We start from the raw sequence: 21,915 nt of genomic DNA, 5'->3' as shown, positions 1-21,915 counted from the left end.
CTGAATTGCTCTTTCTAAAAATATTTTTTAAGGACCATAAGAGATTTTGATGCGATTTAACTGAAACATGTAACAGCAGGTGAGACACTTAGATGCTAAACACAAAGCTTGCCTAACATCATCCACAATGCCACCGTGAAGGAGGAATACTCTTGAGCTCCACAGCTGCACGGGGGTATGACATGAACAGCGGTGGGCTTGACTCTAGCAAGAGCCAGGAAAAATCATTAACCACAAGGACAGTCAAGGAGCAGAATTAGATTGTTTATGTAGCTGCAGTTTCCATCATCAGAATTGCTGGTATCAAGCCCCACAGGTTAAAGTCCATCCCATTTTGGAGCACAGGAGGGATGATATGGGCTACTCTGATCATTCCAGCCCTGTTACTGTATGCAGGACTCAACTGCCTGGATACCAGGAGAAGCTATGTCAAAGATTAAAAACAACAAAAAAAGTCAACAGTTAGAGGAAGAAGTTGCAAAAAATCTTGTAAACAAATATTTCTCGAACTACATACTAGGTAATGGAGGATATCTAAGTTACCTTCTCAGCTCCAGCTTCAAGCGCTCCAAGAAAGCAGCATCTGCATGGTTCTTCTGATTCAACATGACTGTTTCTGACTTAACTGCTGAGATTTGCAGCTGCAGGGGTGGATTTCTGATCCACCTCGATGTGGGTTGAGAGTGACATTTCACTGGAGATCAACCAGCACTGGGTGAGCCACCAGTTGTCTTCCTCTGTCATCAACCCTCAAACTCTCAGGCGATTCTAGATCCTAGCGATCATGTTGGTTTTACTAACACGAACTAAATAGCAACAACAGCTTAGGAAATAAATCAACTCATTTTTCTGCAAGGACTATCTGATGATGCTCATTCAGATTTCCCAAATGAAGTTACCTTACCTTAATCCAATCTAAAATCCAGCCACTGCTGGAAGCTGAGGCAGTGAACACCACCAGATATTAAACAGAGAACAGGTACACGAACACCACACCAATTCTGCCAACAAAATACACAGCATCTGACAGAAAAGCTGTAAAAATCTGAATGTATGACGCAGATCGCAGCACATCTGGAACGACCACCCTCAAATATTTTTTCTTCTTCCTACACAATGCTAACATGTGCCCAAGGAAGGCTAACTACTGTTTCTGCACAAGGCAGACGTGACTGCTAGGGCTGAGGTTTTTTGGAGGAAAAAAGCAGACTGAGACATTCAGTACAACAAAAACCAGCCCTGCGTGGAAGGCTTCTGCAGTATTGGAAGGACACTTGCCTAAAGCTAGGCAAGACAGGGGTGGCTATTTTCTAAGCTATCAAGCAGTTCCTATTACCGCTCCATGTCACATCCAGCACTCTACGAAACATTAACTCCCTCAAGGATGATGCCTACTTGAAAAACTTCAGCAAATTCTCTTCCACTTTACCAGACTACCCCTTCCAGGCCCAAATCATGACAGCTTTCAACAGCATTCCCCAGAGGCTGACAGGTTTGACAGGAGCACAGCTCCATTAAATTCAATGGACATCATTTTGATCTTTGTTGCTGCAGAAGCACAAAACCTCATATTGCCAGGTCAACCCATCCTTCATTAATGCTGCTGGAAGTTTCCAGTGCTGTAAAGCTCTTGATCCTTCGGGTATCTCTGTCCTCTCCTGTGAAAGGCCCAGTCCAACTTCTGCCCGAGGGAGGAGGCACCATTCCAACACCTGTGATGCTGCTGCCCGAGTGCCTCAGTTTCTCCAGTTTTCTGATTTCTTTTCCCCTGATCTAATAAAGTGGCGGATGATGACGAGGCCATAACTTAGCTCCCTTGCTTCTATAGGTTTAATTTTTGAATTTAGTATGCAACTTGTAGAGGCACACTGCAGTACACGGGAGATGTGCAGCTGAATCAAGGAGATCATTACTTGGTTCCTTCTTGGCCAAAACATTCCCAAGGCTACTCTACATTTGGACCATCACACAGTTTAAGTACTGTGAAAACTATAGTCGTATGTATAATTTTCTAGCACATTATGCATAAAGGGTCACGTGAACAGAACCTGCACCAGGGGCACAGGCCCACTACAGTGTATCTGTAGGTCTACCTTAGTGGTGGGTAGGTCAGAGAAGTACCTTGGCAGGGGAAAAAAAAAAAATATATATATATATATATACACACACATATATACTGGTGTGCAACCCACGGAGTTGGTTTGTAGGAAGTAATTTTTCCGTAAAGATTTCTCCTTCATACACATTCTCTCTATTAATACCATGTGGAGAGAAAAAAAAAAAAAAGACCCCTTGCAGGGGGCTTGCACAACCTGCTTACCTGCTGGCAGGTCATGCCCCCGGGTCTCCAGACCTAGCAGGGAGGACAGGGCACTGATCAGGGTACAGCCTACAGCTTTTGCTGCTCTAGCCCAGACTTCCTCCATGCTCCCGGGGGTTACATCTTTTTATGTGAAAAGAAGTGCAGGAGATACGTGAAGAAGCAGAACATACAAAACCACTTGAGAAACAATTCTTGGGCACAAGGGGGCTCACGGATGTGTGTTTTGGTTAGGGGACGATTAGAAATCTTAGACACACACCCCCGGACCCCATGAAGAAGGCAATGCTCTGCTGCTGCTCTGCTCCATCATGGCTCCCCGACAAGAAGGTCAGGAACCCTCTGGCCAACTCCACCAATGCATCCCTCTGGCCAGGTACCTGCGGCCAGCAGCTGGTTCAAGCAAGGGGACATGTTCCACAAACTCGGAGGCCGTTTCATTACCTCAGAAAAAGACTTAAAAGTACAACCTCAACATCCTAAAATCCAGTTACCACTAAACACATGATTTCTGCCTCACTTGTCCTGTCTTCAATGACACAATCTCCAGATCTCTCAGACACCCACTCATAAATTAAAGATCTGAGGAAACTCCATACATAAGATGGCACTGAAAAAACAGCCATGTGATCGTATAATTAAAGAGTTTTGTGCACTCGTCTGTAACCAAGAAGCCAAAAAACAGTGCTGGTGGTATGGAGTCAGAGCTATTTTTCAGCTACCCCAATTTTGCTTGCTGAAAATATAGAATATATCGCATACGCACACAATTTTTAAAAACTTTTTTTTTTTTCTCATTTAATTAACACATAACTTTGAGCCAGACGCCAGGCTGTTCAAAGGAAACCATTTCTCAGGTGAAGAAGATTACAGCCATAGCACTTGGCAGGAAGGATACTCAGTAAATGCAATTATCTAGCCCACTAAAAAGATCAAATTGAGAAACGAAAGCAGGAGAGGAAACAAGCAGCAGAGAGATTAATTAAAGGAACAGACAGGAGGAAAACAAAAGGTCTGTGCCTTGAAAATACTGCTGTTTGTATGAAGGCACCAGGTAGGTTTTTGCACAGAGGCTGCACCATCCTGCCCAGCATCCCCACACCACGACAGGGGAGCAGCACAGGGCTGGCCCCACGCAGGCAAAGGAGCTGGAAATTCAGCATTTCCAATCCCTTACTACATTTAAACACCACAAACTTATTTTTAAACAAAATTGTGCAACCGTGCCCTGAAGAAAACATTTTTTGCTGCTCAGAAACTACAAAAGCAAAGCTTGAAGAATTGGCTTCACTGCCACAAACCTCTTTGTTGCGAAAGGGAGCGACAAGAGAGAAGGGGAACAGCTGGGAAGCAAACCTGCAAATGTAACAAACTACAACACAAGAAGGGCTAAAACTTCCTGTACAATTCAACTAGGTGGCAAAAACCTAGCAGGCTTGTAGGCAGTGATGGCAAGACCTCCTCAGCTGTGGAGGAGAGGCGGGTGCCATCCTCTTGCCCCTCAATGTCGCATCCTGGAAACTATCTGGATACCAACTCAAAAGTTGCCACCTTAGCCAACCTAGACAGCGCAGCACAGCCAGGTCAGAAAAGCTACTTCAACTCCATTTTACTGCTCCATTTTAAAATTCTCCCTTAGAAAGGAAAAACTACCCACCAAGGGGATTTTTTTCCAGGTTTTTCAACATCATTAACAAAGCTCCCTGTCTCTGCTAACTCTTCCCCAGCTGTCATCCATTTATGTACTCTATTGTAAAATATCTATCATTTTTGCACAGAATCTGTCAGTGACTATTCAGATTCTAGAAAAAATACCCAATTGACCATTACTGTGAGCATCCCCTGTACAGCAGTGTAGGTCCCAGTCCTTATAGCCCCATTAACTTATCAACCAATTCCTCTAGACACCAAAAACCTCCTGAACTAAGCCACCCCAAGAGTTCCCTGGAAAAGTCATTACCACTGCACACACCCAAAAATACACATATTCTATTACTGCAAATATATGATGAGGCATGTTCAGTTTCCTTGTTAACAAAAAAAAAAAAAAAAGCGCCGATTCCTCTTTACTTAACAAATAATGTCATTATCAATCAGTCAACTATTAAATGAGGTTGTTGCCCCACAATGTACGACTTCAAAAGGATTTTTACATCCTTCCTGGCATAGTAGCTTTCTTCTGTTAATACTAGTCTATCAAATTTTCACTGCTCATGTACCTCAAAGAATATTTGTAAATCCAAATCTATTTCATTTTCTTAATTGCATTAGGAAAGGGACAGAATAATTACCCAAGACCAGTAATGTACTGGAGATTCACGATGAGCACAAATGTCTTCTCATTGTTAGTATTTCTGTAAACCAAGAGGGGAGGGGGGGACTAATGCAAACTTGATTTATAAAATACAGCACACATTTCCAGATGCAAAAGATACAAAAGTTAATTACATTACTTTACTTACAGGCCATCTGAATAGCTACAAAATTAACCTATCTGAAAGATTAATATTCTACTCTGGTTACAATGTTCAGAGTTGATTTGTTATCTCTGAAAGATGCCTATTTCCCCAAATAGTATCCATGTTGCAGAAATTTTATCTAAAGCCCCTGAAAGCAAATACCTACCACCCACACGGTGCCGATGGAGGCGTATCATTTAAGCAATCAACAGTAACAATGGAACACCCTAAGAAATTCCCAGAACCGGAGCAACATCGGGCAGCAAGGGACTGCCTGGCTCACAGCCATGTCCAGTCGTGGGAGATACCTTGTTTAACATCTCCATCTCACCACACAAGCCAAGCCACAAATTAAATCCAATTCTCTGCAGCACGTAGTTGGTGCTCCTCCACGCCATCTCATACCATTAACGATCTCCTGCCTTGTCCCCACTGTCATCATGAACATAACCTGCTTATGAGACTAGAAGTACTCGCCCCTGTTCGCTGCCTGCTGTCTTGCGACCAGCTCAAAACCACTCTGTGCAAATAATACATGAACAACATTTAAGATATGCCAGAAGCGTAAAGATGACTGGGTGGAAAAGAAAAGAAAAAATAAATTTAAAAAAGCTAGTGAATTTCCATGCCTCCTCCCTTTCCCTAGGGGCAACACTTTTAAAAAGAAAGCAAAATATCAATGTGTGAGAAAAGGCAGGTTTTAATAATAGCTAGAAGAAAAATCAAAACGTGTGCTTAGAGCACTTACATTAGATAACCACGTTCTGCCTAAAAAGACCTCAAGATGCACCCAGTTCCTACAGTTAGAAATTCAATATATACCTGATGACAAAATACGGGGAATAAAATGTATGTAATTTTAATAAATACATCCATTAATACAATTCAGGAGACTTCCATGAAAAAAAAAACCGCCCCCCTTTTTTTTTCCCATTGAATAGACCAAGATCATTCCTGAAACCATGAATCTTGAAACAAAGGCGACTTCATGCTACTTCCCAGTATTGCAGAACATAGAGTGCTCTGCACCTCTGTCACCTGAACAGCTCCTTGGCAGCACTCCTGTTACAAAAGCAGAAAGGAAATATATAATTTAAGAGAACCCTAAACCCGATTCCTTTTTGCCAGAGCACCCCCTCAAACAAATAAGAAGAAAAGGTGTGTGGGCAGGGCACGATTACACCCACTCAGCAGAACCCAGGCTTTGGCTTGTTATAAGCCCACGAGGCAGCAATCTTAATATTTCCATTTTTTTCCTGGTTTTTCCCAGTATTTTCCCTTGGTGCAAGCTCAAGACAGAGCACCATCAGGCTTGGGTCTCAGACCAGGGACAACATGAGACCACCCGGTTATAGGATTTATTCAAAATACCCACAATGGCACAGTGTTTTCTAGAAGTACCTAATGGAAAAACGCCTTCTATGTTAGTAAATGGATGTTTCACTGTAATCTGAGCGCACAGCACTAGGAAGCATTTTGGCAGCTTTTTAGAAATCAAAGTTTCATAGCAACTAACTTTTCAAGACATCTTTGGCTGTGTATGCAGGGGTACACAAATACTTACTGGTTAGGTATCTTTTCCTTGTATTTAATAGGTATTTCTACCAGTAGATATTCCTACTGTAACGTAACAGCCTTGTGTTGCTGAAATGAATATGCATCTGTGCAGCTTCACAAGGCTTACCTGGGGAACTGAAGAGTTATCCCCCAGACTGAGGTTCTCTTGGCCAAATTTCAGTCTCTGGGGTTTGGGGGTCTGGGTTTTTTGGTTGCTTTTTCCCCCCCCCACTTTGTGGCCAAGTAATACAACACTTGGAAAATGACAAAAGAAACACTGTGGTAATTGAAAGTATGCAGCATTTTTACCATGAATTTTCCTTGTCTGCACCTACAGATAGACAATGAATGCCAAGGATTCTGTCTTTAAAAGAGTAAGTAAAAAAAATAAAAATAAAAGTTTGTCTGTACCATAAAATAAACTGATTTCCTTCAGCACCAAGTCTGCCAGAAAATACATCCTGGCTTCTTTCTAGTGAATACCAAAGGTGGATGTACGCTCCTATTTATAGCACACTAATGCAATTGTGAAATGCATCCCCCGTGCACTTTATTTGTATTCAACTTTGACTATATTCTTCATCGAGCTAAGCAGCTTGTAGGAAGGGTCATTTGCCAGAATAAAACTACACCAGCTGTGTCCACAGCTGATCTGCTTGCAGAGACCCTGGGGTGCCCTCAGAGCCCCCCCACCTCTCCTTCGGGTGCTCTAGCACCGACGGGCAGATTGCATAAGGTGAAAGCTTACATTAAACTAAGAAGCAGGGAAATTACAACCTGCTTGTGATTAATTTCTCCCCCAAAATGGGGTAACTGCTTCTCCACCCTGGTTCACCTTCTCTCTTCATACAATAAATCCCCACTAAAGGTGCTGAGTCTGATTACGGGCATATCATGCCAAACCCAGCTGACACCAGCCTGGAAACCCAGGCATTGCTGCAAAGCAGGTAACAGTGGCTGTACCACAGAAGGTCTCTATAAATACAGCACACTTACACTAAGTAGAATGACTTTGCAGAATAATTCCCTCATCTAATACCATGACATGGGGTTGTAAACATTGCAGGATGACTAACCACCAGAAGAAGATAACTACGGTGTCTGAAGGCTATCTAGTTAATTTATGGGCACCTGCTCTGCTTTAGGTCCAATTCTCTTGAAGGTAGGAAAACCTCAACAAAATTTATATGGCAAAGATCTGCCATCCGTCTGGGAAAGTAATCTCATTTAGGGTCTTTCTGATTTTTTTCAAAGGAAAGAACTGAAATAATAGGAGACAGAACTCCAAATACGCACTGAAGAATATCTTCAACCCCTGTTGCTCTACTGTCCTGGAACAATTTACAACTAAGCAATCTTTGAACACCCAGGTATTTAAAGAGCTGCTCTACCATCGCTTCTGAAACTCATTTTCTTCCCTGATGAATCAGTGAAACTACATGGTGAAAACCAATCTTGTTGAAAGTGGCAAGGCATCTTCTTGGAGCCTACATGAACCTTTCCAATGACTTGGATCTCACCCCTATGGACCACCAGACCAGCATTTCTCCACTTGCAAGTAAAAACAAAAAGAGGAGGAGGAGAAGGGAGAGTGAGTTCAATCACAGTCATTACATAAAGGTCACAATTAACGGATAGATGCTGTCAGGGCCCTGAGTGCACTAAGAGGCCAGTGACCAGTCTCACAAAATCCCCACTTGCACTTTCTGCCCATGAACCCAGGAGCTCCGTTTTGGCTGAGGCTTGGCCCTTCAGTTCTGCCTGTCTCTAGCGCTGCCTCTGGTCCCATCTCTTGGAGGGACCTCAACCCCACACTGTAGTTATCTTCTCTCCTGAGCAAAGCCCTTGGGCAAGCTCTAGCTTGTCCCCAGCCTTCCCCTAGAGCCTTGACCCCACTGCTCCTCACTGCACTCCCTGGATGGATCCTGGACCTGGTTCACTGCTGTGCCTGGGACCGCTGACAGACCTCACCCCCAGCACCCCAACAGTGAGGGCACTGGGGTCACCCTTGGCTCCCAGCTCATCCCTCCTCATGAGGCAACCCTGCTCCTGCCCCAGGAGAGATGCTGGCCCGTTACACCTTCTACAAAAGGCTCTTTTTATATTCTTTAGATATAGAGAGATATATTTACTGGCTAGAGGAGAATGAAGAGCTTTTTTTGCTGCTACCTGAGCAAACCCATTGCCCAGGAACAGCTTCTTCCTTATACTGCACAAGCAGTACTTTTTCCAAGAGCTATAAAGATGAGCCACTTCTATTCACAGAAGGTGAAAATACAATTTTAGTTCATGTGGAAAACACTTTCTTTGCACACATTGATCAGAAATACATGACTAGACAAAACCCGAGGGTGGGGTTTGGATTTGTTTTGGGTTTTTGTTTTTTTTAAAACCTTATTGCCTCCTTAGGGGAATAAAATAGTAAATTATTGACTTACCAAGGGTGTTCTACAGACTTAAATACATCATAAACCTAGATAATAAATGTAATTTTATTACATTTACCAGATGAACATTACACTGAAGTGGGTTTCTGTTCTATTCTTCTCTCTTACTTCCTGAAACGTGTTTAGGACTGACCCATGTTTACTCAGATAAGAAGCAGGCTAGCACCAAATTGTGTTGGAACAGTGGATAAAAAACAAAGGTGCTGTTAAACTAAAAAAAAATATCATTTCAATTGAATAAAAAAAGTGAGGAAAAGCAGAGTCCACTACAATTCCAGAAGATGCTCATGTGCTTCAGCCCTATGCTGCAATGCATTCATCTGCTTTTCTTCAGCTTTCAGGCACTGAAGCAGGATCTACTTTATGACATGAGCTGCTGAAATCATGAACAACACGAAAGCTACCCTTTCAGCAGCTCAGCCAGAATCTGAATTTAAGCAATGAAAATCTCCTCCTTTGAAACTCCATGTGATATTTGAAGTTTTGCACCCCTGAGACAGGGGGCCTACATGTCACTCACTTCCATGGAGCTCAGACCAAGCACTGCATGAAATGAGTGCCTGTGGTTGTGCCAGAGTTACTTGTTCATATTTGAAAATGTCTTTTAAAAAGGTTATTGTCTCAAAATATCCAGCATGGTATTAGTCCACTGCATGGTGCTGGTCCCTTTATCCATAATCACTACCGTCCCTCAAACGAGTACGATCTGACATTGCAGAAGCGTGTAAGGACAGCCAAATAAGCTAGAGCAATTACTATTTGGGTGCTAATCAGCTGACCAACTGAGTCAATAAAATAAATGCTGCCAGGCAAAGTCAGCTGTGTATTTCTGTGGAGCCCAGTGCAGCAAGACCTCCTGATCACAGCATGTGTTCACGGTCACCATGACTAAAGTTATATTCCTTAACCTATGGCTTTCCAGATCGTTTCAGTGCAATGAGGACAGCCATGCTTTCTTTCAGAAGAAAGGATTTCTCATTCTCAGCTTTAGTGTTTTTTCCTGACACCTGAGGGAAAGGGAGAGGTAACAGGAAGGTGTTATTCACTGAAAAAAAACTTATAATATATTTTTCTCACTCCACATTTTATCTGAAAAATTCCCATCTTCAGAGCTTCAAATGTCCAGAAAATGATTTGCAGAATTTTGTGCACAGGAACAAGGCAGGTTTAGGAAGTTAACTTGTAGTAGTAGACATCTGAACCGTCTTGCCAGGCCCATAGGTATTCTCAAGTGCCCTGAGCAACTACCCGAGACTGAATTTTTAAGTAAAAAGATACTTCTAGGCCTGCCTATTAAGGAAAGAGCCTTCAAAAGAAACTAACCTCTACAAAGGTTTGGGCACAATATTTTTGGAGATGACGATGCATATATAGGAAGTCGCAGTCCCAAATTCCCTGTGCTATTCTCTTCCTGTATACAGTGGGCATGCTTTAAAGGTTTTAATTATTTTAGCATCTTTTAACACTTCCTTCAAATCCACACGGCATACATCAAAATAAGTCAGAGCTCTGCTGTCTCGGGCAGCGGCTGAGATACCCACACGGATGAGACACAAGGAAGGAAATAATTGGTTGTCACAAGGAAGGGATTAGCAGAAGTGAGACAAGCCCACAAAACACACAGGAAGAAAGAAAACACCAACATGACAAAACTCATGACAAGCTGATAAAGATTTTGGGGTTTAAATGGTGGTATTTGTGAACACGAAGCCAAATAAAGCTACCTCCCTCCAGTCCACTTATGGCTGCTACAGGGCGGTGTATTTGTTTTGGGTGGCTAAGCTGAACTCTTCAGTTGTCCTCCCTTGACACTGGTCGTTGCTTTCCTGACTCTGCAGGCTGGCTGCTACCATGCAGGACAGGTCAACACTTGCTGTAGTTAAATACTTTAACTCTCCTGCTTAGATTTTGAACTATGGTATTTTCAAAAGATTTGGGAAGAAATATCGACAGAGCAGAAAACTGCTGGGGAAAAAAAACCCACAAGTGAGGAAGAACAGAGCAGAGATAAGGGCACGCACATCTGCAGGTGATCTGACATCAGGTCCCTCACACGATCTCTCCATGCTGTCCACCTCTAAAACAGGGAAGTTTCAAAGATGACTACACTAGAGCTCGTGAAGCAATCCGATCCTATGTGCATCCATCAGCTTTTCAATCCCATTACAATACCTCATTGCTAAAGATTTCCTTTTCTAGCATTCTCTCAGCTTCTCTGAGATAAATCAGTTTATAAACTATTGTGCTTTACATTCAGCTTTATTTAGACTAGCTGCTATTAATAACAGAAATCCTATCTGGCAATTGCAGCACGGGTATTCCCAGTTTGTCGTAAGATTCCTACCTGCCGTGTTTACTCTCACTTTTGTAAAGCACCCAAGAGCGCCATATAAATGTCCACATTAGCCTCACAGATTAATAAACAGATTCTAAAATCTTTTTCTTCCCCACAACAAGTCATATTACTAGTTATTTTCTTACACAAAAAAATTACACGTCAATAACATCTTCCCCAAATGAACCTTCCATGATTTTTTAAAATGGCACAAATAAAATTAATCTACAAGAGATGTAATATTATTAAAACATATGTTGAAATCAACAACCCTCACAGCTCTATCACGGCATTTTGTTCTTCATTGGTATTTACATTATTATAGCTCTTATGTATTGCCCTGGAAATCAGCTCAGAAGTGGAATGATGAATAAATGAAGATTTATTATTACTATCCTTATTAGATGGATTTTGAAGTCATTTGAGACCAACAAGACATAATAATCATATTATATTCAATCTTCTCTAGAACATCTTCTTGGATAGGCCTACTAACTCAATTATTTAATACATATTACAGCAAAACACAGTGTGCCTTCCACAATTTGGGATAAGATGGAAATTTTAATGTTTTGTTTTCAGTTAACCAGAATTTGTTCTTACAGAATCCATGGGGTTTATGGTAGGTTTCTCAGTTTTAAACACTAGAGTTTCAAATTTACAGTGAACACCTGGCTCAATGTGTCTGCTCAATTGAAAAAAAAAAAAAAAAAAAAAAGTTTAAAAAAAAATCCTCATAGAAGCAATGATCTCTCAGATAGTCAATAGATTTGGCTTCAACCAGCCCCCCAGGGGAAGAAGGAAAAAGCATCTAGAGGCTCTGAGGAAGAGCAGAAGCAGAACTGCACCACTCCAAGCAGTTCAGAAAATAGCCTCTGGATTCAAAGTGACATCTGTAGTCCAGCAGGGTGGATACTAAGACAAACACCACAACTCCTGAAGAAAACTTTGGAAATGTTAAGAGGTGTTCTGGACAGGCCACCTTCTGAGGACTCAGAGGGAGGACTGCAAAACAAGTACAAGGCTCGTGGCAAGCAACCTGAGTGACAACAAAAAGGTACAGGGCAAAGCTGCAGCCCTCTTGGTGCTCATGGCTCCTGCATGGCTTCTTTGCCTGCTTCTCCCATGAAAAGAAGAGGGAAAAGTGCTGATGGACTAGAAATGTGCTCATAGCAAAGGAAGTCTAAGTTGGCAATGCATAATGATGCTGTTCTGGCAACTTCTGCAACATTAACAGAGAATTATTATCCAAGGCACAGAGAGCAAGGAGCTACACAGGAATTACTTAGGTCCTTTCCACCTTTCCTTTACTCATGAAGTCCTGTACCATGAGCTTACCCCAAAATGGGAAGCTTGGAAACACAACCATTTACGCAGTTCTGAGACCAGCTCGATGTCTTCTTCAGTTCAGACATGCTGTACATGTACAGCGGAACCTCTTTCACAGCAAGAATCTGTGTTTAACTACAGCCAGACAGGTCTTGTCTCCTGCCCCCAGCACTCTCATTACAGTTACAGCGCTTTCCCATCAGTTACAAGAGTGAACCTTACAACCTTGTAACCCCAGGCTATGACTAATCCCCTTCTCTGCCCTCTGAAATTTCCACCATTATTCAACTTTGACAGCAGAGACAGTATAGAGCAGTCACAGGTTCTACAGCACTGGCAGTCCTTATTGCCCAGCTGGAAAATAAGTGCAGTGGTATCGATGACCATCTAGTTCATCCCTTAGTAGCTCCACCACCTACTTGTGGAGCTGCAATTGTAGCAGTGGAGCAAACTGGGAAAGCTCTTGAGCACCAAAGACAGAGCTCAAAGAAAAAGAAAATTCACATGCTTTGTTGCCAGTGCACTCATTTCTGGAAAAAGAGTGGTATGTAGGAAAGCGAAGGTTTTTCAGCCATGTGGGTAATGCTTACAACCATGCACTACAGAAATCCCTAAGTGCCAAAAAATAAAACCCTGCAACTTAAGGTATAGGTAAGAGCAAAACTGGGTAGACCCAAATAAAAGTATTTTCATGCCTCTCCTCACTCAAAATGACCTATTTAATGCAAAAGCAAGATGGAAAGTACAACCCTTACTATTGACACTTTCTGCCTGCAGCTCCTCTGGGGATGATGTTCAGAGAAGAAAGAAGAGTACCATTTTCATCTCAGGCGTTAGGCAAACAGCAAGGGGCAATACATGGTAAGCCACATCTTTCAGATCACGCCAGCTGCCCAGGGAAAGCAGCACCAGCACTGAAGTATCTTCCTTTAATTCCATCATTGCTGTTCCAAGTCCTTCAGGATTTCCTCCACTTGTGAAACATCTGAGACAATCTGGGCTACTACAGCTATGAAGCTCATACCTGCTACTTCTGCACAGGCACTTTATGTCAGATTAGTCCCCAGATGCGAACACTGCAAGTGTTCAGCATCAATGAACATCGTGATATATGCATACTAATATTCTCGGGATGTTATTGATGCTATCACACTACATGAGCCACCTTCCAACCCCACTTGTCTCTGTTTTTTTACTTTGCTGCCTCCTTCCCCAAATACACTTCTCTTACAGACTGCCTCCAGTTCCTTTTCCAGTATCTTCTTCCTCCACATGAACCAGCCAATTTCCCTGCCACTCACCTTGGTCTTGCTCTGCCTAGTCATTCTGCAGTTTATTTTTGATCCCTGCAGGCTGCAGAGTACTCTGCTCTTGGCCACTGGCTGGATGAGACACTTCTGTCCCTTCCCAGAAATCAGGAAAGAAACATTCAGCAGTTCTTGGCACCTGGAACTGGACAGGCAACTGCATGATGGAAGTCCTGTGGTGCTTTTTAACCTTTGTTGACTCTGTGGATCCTCCTGTATCTCTGGGAACTTACCCTGCTACAATTTGTCATCCTAGCTGAGATAGTCTGTGCAAATCTAGTACGACTACCCGCTCTCGTTGCAGGGAGCTGATATAACAACAGACCTCTGATACGGCACTTACTTCCTCCTTGATGACTAAAGGAACAACTCTGTGGAATATGTTACATGGAATGAATTTGGAACTAACAACATATAATAGTTTAATAGAAAATGAAGTGGGAAGAACAGTCTGAACTTTCAGATCTAACTTGTAACAAACAATGCAATTGCCACTACAGTTTCCAATACAGAAGAAGAGGGAGCAGGAATCTTACTCGGTCTTCTATGAAAGAGCTCTGGGCGTTTGGCAAGTCCAGAAGATTTTTGAGAAGGATGATAAATATGATGTTAAGGTGTAATTTTCTTGCCTCTCTTTTTTTATATTAAAAAATTGTGTTCAGGAACTATGCAGGGCACTGTACATGTGAAGCATGCTGCTCCCTGTTTTCTGGGCATCTAAGCATCCCGCTGATCATTTATAGGTCCTGAAAGGAGAGCAAGTAGTAAAGCCAAGCCAGGTACACTCTAGCTCACCTTTCGTATATGCCCAGTTCCTGATCTAGAGGCTTTCCCTCAGTAGCAAGGGAAAAAAAGTGGCTTCTGTGCTCATTCTGGTTACCCCTCAACAAGTTGTTTCACTCACAGGCTCCAACTCCTTGCTAAAAAAGGGAAAAGCAACGACAAACTGCGTACCTAAACTAAAGTATGTGCCAGAAAATGGTTAACAGCAGGTAGTATTCCTGACAGTGATAGGCTTCTCTAAAATAAGGGATTAACAGCCCTCAAACGGATCCCGGAATAGCTAAATGATACTGCTGACACCAGCTCAGCTCTATAAAGTGGGAGCCCTTTAAAATCCCTTCAGCCTTCTTGATCCTCTGCCTCCAGATGTTACTTTAGGTTTCTTGTCATTAAAGTTATTATCTTTGGCCCACAGCATGTGGTTAATAAAAAAAAAAACAAACACAACACCAACAAACAAACCAGCTTGAGACACACACATTGCCAAAAATTGCTCCCTCACTAAGGATCAGCTAAAATACAAACTCCTTTGAGAAACTAATAGAGCTTTTTGTTCATGACAGCACTTAAAACCTGTTTTAAACAAAAGCAACATACTGAACTCGCAATTCCAAAATCAGCATCTCCCAGGCTAGTGAAGAGCATGCACAGGAAAACAACCCATCATTTAGTACTGAAGTTTGCTGAACAACTATTTTCTCTTCAGATTATGCCTCTAGGTATTCTTACTTTGGGATCCACTGTGAGAGCAAGCTAGCCCTCAGAAAGGCTGAAAAAGTGAAATATCATTGCTTTTGAAATTAAAGGGAATTTTTTTTTCTGGTAGATGTGTCATTCCTACTACTACACAAACAATCGCTATAAAACCCACCAGAGAACAGAAGTTTGGCATACTCAATAGCAACGCACCTATTTCAAGTATAACAGTACTAAGCTTATTCACAGCTGATTTAACTTTCAGATAGCTATCTGGGCAGATCTAGAAATTTCATTTCTGAACAGTCTTCCAGATAATTTCTAACATCTTAAAAACTGAATTGCAATTTAGATCATTATCTAAAAAGCACTTAGTGTATACTAACAGAATCTGGGCGAGGGGGAAGGGTGAGAAATGAGTCATGAAGCTGACTGTGCATTTTATATCATGTCACTTTACCTTTCCTAATGCACAGGTGTGTGTGACAAGACCTGGATCATAGACCAGTCTTCCCACACAGTGAAACAGACGTTTTCATCCCAGGTTGAGAGCCTCCCAGTGAATCCTTCACAGAAGGTTACTTCTAGTTTCACTGTACCTTCAAACCCTGTTTGCTGTAGGATTTCAGAACTAATGTTTTATTGTTTTACAGGAAAACAGTATTGAGGAATTCTTTTTCTTACTGAACAGGTTTTATTTTTAGGAGAGGAGTCAAGTATTTTAGTACCTAATGACAAATATATAACAGAGAGACAAATATAAATATGAGGGGGTTGTGCAAGTCATCATCTTTGAACTAGTCCAAGGATTTGCAGAGTTAAAGACAGTGCAGTACTGTACATCACTTAGAATGTTATTTTTCCACTAAGGATTTCACTCCGACCTCTGTTTCAGGTGTCATGGTACTGTCCCTTGGAAAGGCCAGCTGCACTGTCATAGTGATTTGTTTTAACATGCATTTTCCTTTATATTTTGTGATAGGTTAAGGCTCCCAAATATACCTTCCAGAACATTCATGATGTTGGGAGAAAGGTGAAATCCTGCAACACTTACCACCAAACACATCTCCGTTCTGATAGTTTTTCCCCTTCTGAGTTTCCTCTTCGTTTTGAACAGTAGAAACATGCTTGGCGGAGGCACAGCCCATAGCTTCATTCAGACTGCTCCAGCTGGACCGAACAACAAACCATGTCTAGAGACGCACGCTCATTGTTTTAAAAATAATTCACCTTCCTGCTTGGTTGTCAAGTCGCTTTTACCTAAAGATGGCAAAAGAGAGAGAAAAATATTGACAAAAGGTAACCTCTAAACGTGGAGCTTCAAGAAGACAAATAATGGGGCTTGTGAAGAGGAGTACAAGAGCACAAGCTGTCTCCATTCTCTTAGATTGTTAAAACCATATTCAATGAACATCTGATATAGGTAGGTCACGATACAGATAGATCAATCCTGCCTTGGGACAGGAGCACAGCAGTTCAACTGAAAGTCTCTTCCAGCCCTATTCTTTAATCCGTGACTTGAAGAAAGCAACACGTGCACAAATATGTTTCCCACCCACCCAGCTATTCCCACAGAATACAGGGGTTTTTTGGAAGGAAGAAATCATCAGTATCTGCTCCTCCTGTTCCTTTTACCAATCTACTCATCAAGCCAGTGCTCTTGCAAAGTGTTTTAGTGATTAAGAGCTGCTAATTGCAAGTGTTCAGACAAAATAACCCCCCTAAATCAATTAAAGATCTTTTGTTAATAGACGTGAAAGGCAATAGCCAGCTGTATTATCTTTTCTCTGGTGTTCATTACTCTACTGAAGCCATAAAACCTCCACCACTCAAAAAGGCAACTATCCCCACTTTAAGATGGAATAACACCCCCTGAACAATCCAGATGTCACATAAACCAAAAGGAGGTAGAAAAAGCTAATTTCCAGCTGCCCTATTTTATGTAAAAAAAATAATTTAAAAACATGAACTGTTTAATTGCTAAATGTTTCCGCACTTGAATAAAAACGACTTCAAAGTTTGATGAGACATCCCGGCTTCCCTTTCCACCAGCCGAACCTTTTGGAAGAGGAGAGCAGCTACTGAAAAACGAGAACCACCCCTTTTTGCCAAGTTGTTTAGTTCAGCTATAGCACAGGATCGTACACATGATCTCTTAATTCATTACTTCTGAGCATTTACTTTAAAAGGATGTGGCTCATATTGCTCCACGCTAACCACAAGAATTGTATCTATAACAGCAGAAGGGTGCTCTTACCTAGGGATACAGCAGCATCTATCCTACCAGAAACATATAACCCTGAAGAAAATCTTTTGAGTTTGATTTCCTTGTGCACCCAGCATGAACAGCGTACCTGCCCGTGCCAAGGCAGCACCGAGACACATCAGGACACAACCTAGGAGGGCTCTGCTGCCATCCTCTGAGAGATTTCCCTGCCCATCCCCAAAGTCACAGAAACAAGGGTATGGCCAGTTGGGTCGAGAGCAATTCTGCTTCTGCTATTGCAGCCACAGGTTCTCTGATGAGCTGCTTTTGCCACGCAAGGGGAAGGACCGCATACAGAACACACGTGGTGTCTGCTCACAGACCAGCTTCCACCTTCCACCTTCCATCTTCCTCTGTACAGAAAGTGGGTTTCTCTACTTAATGAGGACGCTCCACTCAAAGCATACAAATGTATATATGCTCAATCCCTATTCTAAGCAGTTAACCCTCCCAGTCATACCTGTACGTGCATTTTTCTTTATGTTCACTACATTCCCCAACATGCCTTCTCCTTTTTTCCTTCCTCCTATATATGCACACTTGAGCATGAATTTCTAATTACCCCATCCTTCTCTTCCCCCTCAGCCACAGCTAGCCACTCACCTGAAAACACAGCCTTTTAAACCAGGCATTCTTGTTGCTAGTGGAAGGGGTGAGCAGATCCCCCGTGAGCTATTTTTTTTAACCCTATATGGCTACATGCATTATTTTTTTAAAAAGAAAAGCTAGGTTTTGCAGCAAAAGTCAGTATTAAGCTAGGGAAGCTTTCTGCTTCCTCAAACATTTGCCAAGGCTATCCTTCAAGCAGTTTTAATACATCTGCTTGTCAGACGTATAGACAAAGCTAGGGCCCTGCTAAGAAACAAATCGCTCTCAAGATCCCTCTGTGCACATCTGAGCAGTCAATACCCAGAGCAGGCCATCTCAATTACACTGCCACGTGTCATAAATACCAATACACTCATCTTACGTAAACTAGATGAGTTATTCTTCAGTTTTTGCAATGCAGTGAGGGTCGCAGCTGACAATTCATCTTCACCTGTGTCCAAACCGCACGACAGCCTGCATAAAGTAACAGGTCTTCATCTCAGTGTTGGCATGGGAAACAAGGATCCATAAGGATTTCAAGCACCAGCCACACTGTGCTTGCTTAGGAGGTAGGTCAACACACACAGAGGTGTGGGAGATGAAGAAATAGGCTGGGAAAAGGAACTGCTAACTGGACTGGAAATCAAATGTGGACTAATATTCTTAGAAGATACAGATTTGCTTAAATAGCTTTTAATAGACCAGTTGAAACAAATGAGGGGGTAAAATTAATAAAGGTTTACACCAGAGTCCCTGTTTCAGATTTCAGACAAAAGCAGGAACCTCAAGATAAGCTGAGCCTAAAGACAGTAACTCTGATCTCCGATTTAAAATATAACCAGTTATATTATCCCAGGGAAAAGGATGTGGCCGCTATGGGGCAAAGAGCAAGGCGAGACCCAACATAACCCCAGAAAAGACAAGGAGGGGTGTAGGTGGGATTGCTAACAGGCTGCTCATGGGGGAAATCACTGCACACCACAAATCCAGCATCTCCATCACAGAGCAGCTGAACTGCGCTCACAGAAGTACCTGTTGAATGAATTACACTGTTGCCTTATTCAACTATTTTTCCTCTTTCTTTTTCTGTCTGTTAGCAGGGATGATTTACAAAAGGGGAACAGCTGCTTAGTAATAAACCCCAAAGTATTTCATGACATAGCAGTGGGCTGATTTCTGGGAGGGGATTTTTTTTGTGAAGCTTATACATAGCCAACATGTAGCAAAACAAATTGCGAAATACTTATTCATTGATTAGTAGCCAGGAGGGCAATGGTCCCATCACCCAGGACTGGTGAGCTGTAGAGGCAGTCGGGAACAAAGAGATGCAGAACATGAACGCAGAAGTATAAAGCTCCATGGGAGAGGGAAGGAAAAAATACCCACAGTCAAATCTCTCCTGCAGCATCTTGGTAGCACACGCCAATCTCACTGAAAATATGGTCATGTTTGATGGCATGCTGTGATTAAAGGAAACAAACAGGAATACAGGAACTGGAAAATTCACCTTCTACATTAAAGAACAGTAATCACAGCAGTATTTGAAAAATGACACAACTAACACTTGGATTATGGAGGCAATTTCTCCTGGTGCCAATAAATTGGGCTGAGAAACCTACTCCAAAATGACCTCCAAGGTAAGTCTAACACACATTTCCAGACACGTTTCTTGAACTACTGTTAGCGCAGTGCAGTGAGACAGATGACACTGTGACACAGATACCCAAGAAAACCCAGAATTAGCAGAGGATTTAAAACACACACAAAAAAAAACCCCAAACAAACAAAAAGAGTGGGAGAAAAGCAGCATTAATCTTACAAGCGACAAAAATCCAACACCGCGATGCTCTCCAGCTTTACACTGCCCCCAGCCTCAGGGAAACCTTTCTTGCCTGAGTATTGAAGCCCACAGCGACGAGGTTTGGGTATCGCTCAGAAATGAGCTGCTGGTCCTCATTCAGTGGGCTGCCTGCAGAGGGGTTTGAGGATGTGAAACACAGTACTTCGACTGGCAGCAGAATAACACATCCGTTCCACCTCCTCCCCCACTTTTGCACAAATATAATTTTCTCTTTTGTCTTCCTGAGCATTTTGGGGGCACACAGATTTTCAGAAGCCAAAAATAAAAAGAATAAGAAAACCTCAAACCATTTGCAGTTCATGTTCACCACCCACTATCATTAATTATCAAGATTTGAGAGGCAATTTACAAGCTCCAATCTGCATAATGCTAGTGAGAAAAAGCTCTAGGCAGATCAAAAGTGTCTACACAACCTGCTGCATTTAATTTGGGGGTGAAGATTGACATCTTATGTGCGGGTCAAAAGAAGACTATAGACACTCTCAGATGCTGTACTTCATACCCCAAGTTTCTTTCAGGTTAAAGACAGGGGGGCTCCATTCTTAGAATAGAAATTGCTTTTGGAAACCTTAAGCAATGCCTTTTTTTTTTTTTTTTTTTTTTAGGCATGTCTATGTTGTGCCTTTTCATTTACCAGCTCTTTCATCACCTCATTAAACTACTCGTCATCCTCTCACCTCTTATTTCTGATGATCATGTCCAAGGCTGCATCCTTGACAAAACACATTTTACTTCCACAGCTGAAAACCAAACACTCAATAGCAAATGGAGGATCTCCAGTGTTTTACAACAAATGTATGTTAATTCTTCTATTACCACAGGTGTATTTGTTTTCAGCTTTATTGCATTGAGGTAACTGATCTCTCATCCTCTTCAGGCTGCTGATATATCTAGAAGTTTCCTTCCATGTTGACCACAGAGGAAATCAGGTTAAAATTTCACAAAGCCCTAGAGATCAAAGCAGTGAGCTTCGTACAACTATGAAAAAACCCCAAGCTACAAAGCAAAACCACACTGGCTTTTCTTATAATACAACCTAGTTCAGGCAGAACCCAAGGATTTCACTTACTGCTATTAATTACACTTATTTCCTGTAAGAAATAAGCCTATTTAATTTCCATTAGATTTCCAAAAAGAAAGCAGCAACAGCATCTTATTTTGCCCTCCATGAGGGTGGCTGGAAGGTAGCACCTAAGAGTCCCCCAACGGTGATACCCCTCTTCCTCAGCGACCCTCCACCAGGCTTTTGGGTTTTTTTTTCTCAACTGCTAAAAGGCATTTTTGAGTCAAAAGGACAGAAATTTTGCCTTTGAAGTACACCAATGGCCTAAGGAAGGGAGAAAAAAAAATAATCTTATAAGCTCTCTTTCTCCTTCTTCAAATTACTCAAACCAGCACTGCTAGTGTATAACATAGCTATATTGAAAATTAACCCCCTGAATTGATAAATGAACAGGCCAAGGTTACAGCAGAATGACAGTTCCAAGCATTCTGGAGCAACTTGCAGTGGCAGAAGAGGAAAAAGAAAAGTCAGAGTGAGTGGTGATGCTCCGGTCCTTTGAATCCACAGGCAGAACATGCTCCCCTTCACCTGTTAATACTAATAGCTATGAAACTAAGCATTTTCTCCCCTTTATGAATTGTCTTGTCTCTGCGATGCAAGATTTCTGTGTTTATTACCACACTTCAACATCCTATTGGAAACACACTGTTCCAGCCAGCTGCGTGAATGCAGCAGTAATCTCGCTGAAAGGGAAAAGAATTAGCACGGTGCTATAAAATCAATAACGCACAAGGAAACGCAAAGACAACACCCCACAGTTTTACAGCATTTTACTCAAGCTGCACTAAAAATACCATTGACAAACTAAACCAGCCTAGTTACTTAGTTGGATGGTGGAACCGCCAGTTGCGTCTATCCTCCCTTGAGAAGCCGTGCTCAGCAGAAATCACATTTGAAGCATTCA

The 21,915-nt window shown here is 42.1% G+C and overlaps 1 protein-coding gene across 2 annotated transcripts in view; it reads right to left on the bottom strand.

Annotated features, from left to right (window-relative positions):
- C11H1orf21 (chromosome 11 C1orf21 homolog) overlaps positions 1–21,915 on the bottom strand; it is a 124,954-nt gene that overhangs the window by 56,640 nt on the left and 46,399 nt on the right. For both annotated transcript variants that reach the window (XM_037404513.1, XM_037404514.1), the window contains exon 2: positions 16,288–16,493. In XM_037404513.1, coding sequence (XP_037260410.1) covers positions 16,288–16,381 — 94 coding nt within the window. In that variant the 5' untranslated portion in view covers positions 16,382–16,493. The remainder of the gene's footprint in view (positions 1–16,287; positions 16,494–21,915) is intronic.

This window comes from Falco rusticolus, chromosome 11, assembly GCF_015220075.1.
Source record: "Falco rusticolus isolate bFalRus1 chromosome 11, bFalRus1.pri, whole genome shotgun sequence".
Taxonomy (NCBI): Eukaryota; Metazoa; Chordata; class Aves; order Falconiformes; family Falconidae; genus Falco; species Falco rusticolus.
The sequence above is the reverse complement of the archived record's forward strand: the minus strand, read 5'-3'. Positions and strand labels throughout refer to the sequence as shown.